The 6,679-nt window shown below is 38.0% G+C and overlaps 1 protein-coding gene across 10 annotated transcripts in view; it reads right to left on the bottom strand.

Annotated features, from left to right (window-relative positions):
- LOC106460238 (disks large homolog 1-like) overlaps nt 1-6,679 on the bottom strand; it is a 238,958-nt gene that overhangs the window by 12,661 nt on the left and 219,618 nt on the right. For 8 of the 10 annotated variants that reach the window (XM_022387152.1, XM_022387146.1, XM_022387131.1 and 5 more), the window contains 2 exons: nt 2,270-2,290; nt 1,774-1,821 (listed from right to left, as the gene is read on the bottom strand). In XM_022387152.1, the coding sequence (XP_022242860.1) occupies nt 1,774-1,821; nt 2,270-2,290 (69 nt within the window). The remainder of the gene's footprint in view (nt 1-1,773; nt 1,822-2,269; nt 2,291-6,679) is intronic. The other 2 variants (XM_022387135.1, XM_022387141.1) reach the window with 2 other exon arrangements.

The following is a 6,679-nucleotide window of genomic DNA, read 5'->3' on the forward strand; positions in this document are numbered from 1 at the left end:
ACATTGCTTCGTCTCTTCTGGCACGTAATGTGCGTGAATCATTTTTGGACAGAATTGTCACCGGTAATGAAAAATTAATTCTCTATGCAAATATTAAATGCCAAAAACAATGGTGCAGTCCTAGACAAAAACCACTTTTGACCCAAAAACCTGCATTCCATTCACAGAAAGTGATGCTTTGCATTTGGTGGGACATCAAAGGAGTAATTCATTTGGAACTCCTCAATACACAGTGAACTGTCAATGCAAGACCTATAGTCAGCAACTGGAATATTTAAATCAAGCCCTTCATCAGAAACGTCCTTCAGTTATCAATCGGAAAGGTGTTATTCTTCTTCCCGATAATGCACGTCTGCATGTGGCATGTTTGACGAAACATAAGATTATAGAGTTGAGTTGTGAAGTTCTCCCCCACCCACCATATTCTCCAAGTATGGCATCATCAGATTGCCATCTTTTTTGCTCGCTGCAACACCATCTTAATGCAAGTGTGGAAGGTGTTAAAGAGGACAGCAACATTTTTTTTTTGCTTCAAAGCCAAGTGATTTCTTTAATCGGGCATTAACAACCTGATTGTAAGATGGAAAAGCATTATCAATAAGAATGGAGAATATTTCATGTAATAAATGTTTTGTTTTGATATATATAAGTTGTTCTGAGTTTTTCATCTAAGAAAATGACATTAATTTCTTGACAACCTAATACTATCTGCTCTATCTTTTGATTACAGATGTTTGATGTTTATTATGATAAATCCTTTAAGACTCTAAGTCATAAAATAGACTAAATTCTGGAGTTTTTTGTTTTGTAAGTAAACACTTTCACTCTGGCATTGATAAATAATTTTAACTTTTGATATATTTTCACTCTTTCACAGCATATATGGCAAATAGATGAAACTCCTCATGGTCAACCACAGAGAAGAAAGAGAACCAAGTTAATTAAGAATTTTGTCCTAAGTTAATTTTATTTTACAATACAGTTTATAGAAAATTATATGATTAGTTGGTTTAGTTACAGAGTAACATATGAAGGGCATTCAGAAAGAATGAGGATTTTCTCTCCCAAGTAATAGCAATGAATAAATTGTGACAACAAATGGTTATGTTAATAGTTTCATAACCTTCCACTGCTAATGGCATCATATGTTACACATTTCCAAGATTGGTGGCATGTAATACAATTACAAAATGGTAAGCTCAAGCAAAACTAGCTTTGAAAAACATAATATAATGACATTACTAACAAAGAAGGGTAAAAATGTGTATGGTGATAACTCCTTATCATGTACATGATATTATGCTTGGATCATGAGATTTAAGACTGGTTAAACAAGCATCAGAGATGAGATGAAATTAGGCTGGCCACAAACAGCAGTAGTTTTTTTTTGTGGCAAAAATCAAAATCTGATAAAGATGGCCAACAGGAAAAGAAATTCAGTTTTTGTGTGAACACTCCTATACAATACTATAGTATTTTACAGACAAATACCATTAATATAAATGTCCCAGCTTAAGTAGCTTAAAGTAATCAAAATCTTACATAATTCAAATCATATGCTTCCAAATTAAAAGCAACTGAAAGACATAATGTTCATACGTATCCCCCCTCTCCTCCCTTGCAAGAACACAGAAAAACTTTCCTAAACTAGAAAATCAGTACTTAAAATAGCTTCAGGTATTCAAATCAAAACTAAGCACATTAACTGATTTTGGTATTTAGGAGGCTAGTTTGTAACAGCTATACGAGTATTATTTTAAAACAAATACTTACTACTTGCACTGAATTCATTTTCACTGACTGTTGATGTGTTCAACTGGTCTGAGCAAAAAAAAAAAAAAATGCAAGGCAAATCATATAGAGATAAGAAACAAAAAATTGCTAAGAGTAAAAAAGCCAAAAGCAGATAATAATGAAAAGGGTATAAAATAAATTAGCTCATCAATATTTTCTTTTTACATACTAAGAAAAGCTGTTATCAGATTACTGCATAACATACCTAAATTAACAGAAATAAAAAAATAAGTGATGGAAACAGAAGAAAATAAAAAAATGTTTTTAGTTAATCAAATTCCATTTAGTATTATGACGGAAACAGTGAAACTTAAGTACTATATTAATTCTTTAATAATGTCATACACAAAAGCTGCCTGTAAGTCTACATATTATATCCCTTTGCAAATACAATCTAAGAATTCTAATTTGTTGTTTTATACATTCCATTAAAAATATGACTAAAAAAAAAGAAATGACATAATGGTCAACCCACCCTGTATTGGTAATCCATCTGCTGGCAACAAGAAACAAAAACAACTTCAGTTTTCACAATTCATTTATGATTTTAAGAAAACAACTTAACTTTTACAATTATTTACAATGTTAAGAAACAAAAAACCTGGTTATGAATATGTTGTTAGTAAACTTAACATTTTCCTAAACTGAAAATTTATTTCCGATAGATACTTGCCTCCTCTCACAAAAAGCTTTCTTGATTAGTACTGGGCTCTATCGGCAAAATTTTTTCGCTTGCTACTAGCCTTGTAACTCCCACTTCTTTCTGCTATTTACGTGCAAATGATCTTGCAGCAAGCCTATATCAATAAGAGTGCGAAACTACCCCTTTCATAATTAGCACCCTCTGTAATAATGCACCTGTTAATCACTTTGACATTGGTCATGACCAAGTCAATCAATACACCAGAAGTGGGAAGGACAGGTGGGAAATGTGAGCACATGTAAGTATCTATCGGAAATACATTTTCAGTTTAGGAAAATGTTAAGTTCCGATATGACATCTTACCTCCTTTCACAAAAGGCTAAAATCCCTCTTGGAACTGGTGGAGGGCTGGTGAGAATATGATTTTCCTTTAGAAAGTGCCCATAAAGAAAGACCATGAGGTGTGGTAAGGAATTAAAAACAACATACCAGTGAGAAACTGCACCACTTCTAAGCCAGGCATACTATTTGCACTTGAGGAATGTGTTGCCCAAACATAAAGGGTGGAAATATGGAGGGGCCCCAAAATAATTTTCAGCAAGAAAGAACCTTCAGGTGTTGAGTGATTAAGGCATGACAGACCATAAATGGGAGTTTGACCTCAACCAACACCTGGTGGCATTTGGAATTGTACATCAGGTCCATGGTAGGAAGAGGGTTATCTACCTTTCACTTCAAAAACAAGTACTGGGAGGAAGACGAGCTTCCATACCAAAAACCCATCTCTGCATGTGCACAACCAAAACCTGATCCTCCAGAAACTGACATCCAGCAGCTGGTAGGAAGTAAAAAGAGCTCAGGAGACATTCATCTCCGGTCTAAGACCTGGCAGCATTGGGAACGTGCCATCCAGTCCAAGATAGGAGCAGGAAACCCAGTCTTAAATGGGTCTCGTCCAGCTTCCAACCAACACCAGTTCCACCTGGAACTGAAATCTAGAGGACAGTAGGAAGAGGGACTGTGATTTAGGGTTGCATCTCCAATCCAAATCCTGGCAGCACTGAGGATTTATCGTCCAATCTGAGGTAGGAGGAAGGTACCAGCCAAACACATGTGAGGACTTACGTGGCTGGACCATCTCCAACCAACACCTGATTCACCAGAAACCGACATCCGAAGAATGGTAGAATAGAGGAATGCTTCAGCTGGAGGGGGCTAATTAATATATATGTATGTGTGTGTGTGTGTGTATATATATATATACATAGGCATTGCAGAGTGCTACAACCAACAGCTAGCAGCATCTGGAATTATACATCAGGTCTGTGGTAGGAAAGGCATCATGCCATCAACACCAGCAGAATGCCATTGCCTTACTCTCATACTGAGTAGTATTGTTTACCCTCAGGAGGACAGGCATCCATGGTCCATCACCCCAGCAGCTAGAAACTGGTAAGTAGCAAGGACTCCCATACTCCACTAGAAGAAAGAGGGAAAAATGTGTTGGGGATTCCAGAGGACTGCAGCACAAGAGACAGTGCAATGGATGACTGCGATATCCTATTTTTGAAAAGCAGAGCTACCATGTTGACAGAATCGTTCAACCAACACCTGGTGCATCTGGAATTCTACATCAAGTCCACGGTAAGAAGAGCCTCAATTCCATGGAGCATCAGAGATGGGCAATAATCCCTGTCAGTTTTACCCATGTAAGTCCATGAGTATATGGTCTGGAACGAACAAACTTATGAAGCAAAAGACCATGAGATATAACTACGATATACTGCCAATGACCGGATGAGAAACCAAGGAGGCAACATGCCTGGAAAGTCCAGACTGTCTGGCAAGGGACCAGACAAAAGCCATGTGTGAAGATGGAGTGCAGTTAGGGAAGGATGACACAAAGGAATGGGTGGTGACACCAACTGCTGTCATAGAAGTGGAAACCATGTCTGAGCTGGCCAATATGGTGCCACCAACAGAACTCAACAAGGAGTGGCCAAATAGGAGGATAAGCATATAGGTAAGAATTGGTCCAATTCTGGTTAAGAGCATTGAGAGAAGATGCAATTTTGTTCAAATTCCTGAAAAATAACAGTATCCAAAGACTAGAATCTTGTTGGGTCAGGATAACTGATCCATGACTGTATTCAGGGTACCTGGAATATACCATCCCAGCAAAGTAATTTGATGACCGTGGGCCCAATAAAGAAGATCCAAAGCTCTTATTCCTTGCCTAGTGATATAGGATGCCACTATCAAATTGTATGAGTGGACCATCACAACCTGTTCTCAGAGAGACAGCAGAAACTGAATGACAGTTCTATGAACAGCAAAAAAAAATATATTGATATGGAGAACAGATTTGGTATGAGTCCACCATTCTGAAACCTCCTGACAATTGAGATACACCCCTAACCAGAAAGGGAAGCATCCATAAAAGGGTGACAATCCAGATAAGGTGGAGGAAGACGGACCCCCCCCCCCACCCACACACACAGTGGTATTGATCTGATCCAGTTGAGCGATTGATTGTACAACTCAGCTGAAATTACAGGGAGCTGAAAAAACACAACCTAGATGAACAAAATAAAGAAATATTGGTATGTCGGGGAGATGGGATGATGGATATATACATCCAACAGATCGACCTTCATCATTCACAGACCTGGAAGGAAAACTCTATGGAGAGTTAAGTACAACTCCATGGTGAACTTGGGAATGATGAGGAAGTGATTCAGAGACAATAAATTGATCACTGGGTACCAGTCTCCCATCTTGTTGGAAATGACAAACAGATGAGAAGAAATCCTGAATGAGCAGGATCTCCTCATTCAATGGCACCCTTAAGAATTAAATTCTGAACTACCTCCAACAAATACTGGCATAAAACAGAATCACACTGAGAGTGGAAGGAACTTGGGTGGGAAGACAACAAGAAGCAGAGTGCCAGACCTATGGGAACCACCTTCAAAATCCATGAATCGACTGTAAACGACCTCCAAACATGAGCAATGGGGAAGAGTCTGGCCCTGATCGAAGTACTGAGTCACTGATGCAGAATGTCCCGAAAATGATGATGAGCAACAAAATGATTGTGCATCATAAATGGACGAGAAGTCGGGACTGGCAAAGGGTTAGAAGGTGGGGTGAGCACTGAGACAGGGGGCCAGTGTTATGATCCAAACCCCCTAAAGGAATGAGAGATTCCAAATGTTGGGAATCTAAATATGGGTAGTTGGCATGATGAAAAATAAAAGCATGATTGTACAATGTACAAGGGAGATAGTAAATTCTGCTCCCCGATGTCAGTTGGTTCCCAAAATGACTAGCATGATGCCCAACATTTGGTGAAGAAGGAAAAAGCAGATATTGACCAAGATATCAATCAAGAAAATGAGGGCTGGGAACGTCACTTGATATGACCCACAACCGAGAAGCATATTCAGGAGGGGGAAAAAGGCTGTCCAAATTCACATCCTCCTTGTCAGAAACACCGGGTGCTTGTATGACAGGATACTCCTCAGGTGGTAGTAAATGTTGTATAAAATTAGATAATTCTCCACAGATCATAGTAATCATGTCATCAGTCAATAACTGTGTGACCGACCCTGAAAACGTGGTCAGTAAATCAGCGGGTGCAGTAACAGCAGTGGTAGTTGTAACTACATGAAATTACAAGTGCATAATTACAAAGTATAAATTCAAACAAGTTCAATAAAAAGTATCGGGAGAGAAAGAAAAATTTACTAACTGAAAGCTGCATGGCGAAGACAAACAGGTCTTAACAGTAAGACTGCCAATTGAGAAGTGATAACAGGTGCATTATTAGAGAGGGCAATAGTTATGATAAGGGTAGTGTCACATTCCTATTGGTGGAGAGTTGCTGCATGATCATTTTCATGCAGATATGCAGAACAAAGTTGGAGTTACAAGGCTAGTGGCGAGCAAAAACTTCCACCAATAGAGAGCAATACTAATCAAGAAAGCTTTTTTGGAGAAGAGGTAAGGTATCATACTGGAAGAATATTTCCTAATTTTACAGTAAGAGACTTTTGTAATGATTAACTTCTGCATACAAACTGAACTTGCACCAAAAACAGTCAGTCCAAAAAAAAATTATACAAAGCAGTGCCATAATTCAATGGTAACATACTTCTGACTTATTTATCCTATTTTTGAAGCTGTTATCAGATGAGAGTAAAATCATACTACTTTAGTATATATATATATATATATATA

This window comes from Limulus polyphemus, unplaced genomic scaffold (assembly GCF_000517525.1).
Source record: "Limulus polyphemus unplaced genomic scaffold, Limulus_polyphemus-2.1.2 Scaffold32, whole genome shotgun sequence".
NCBI classification, from domain to species: domain Eukaryota; kingdom Metazoa; phylum Arthropoda; class Merostomata; order Xiphosura; family Limulidae; genus Limulus; species Limulus polyphemus.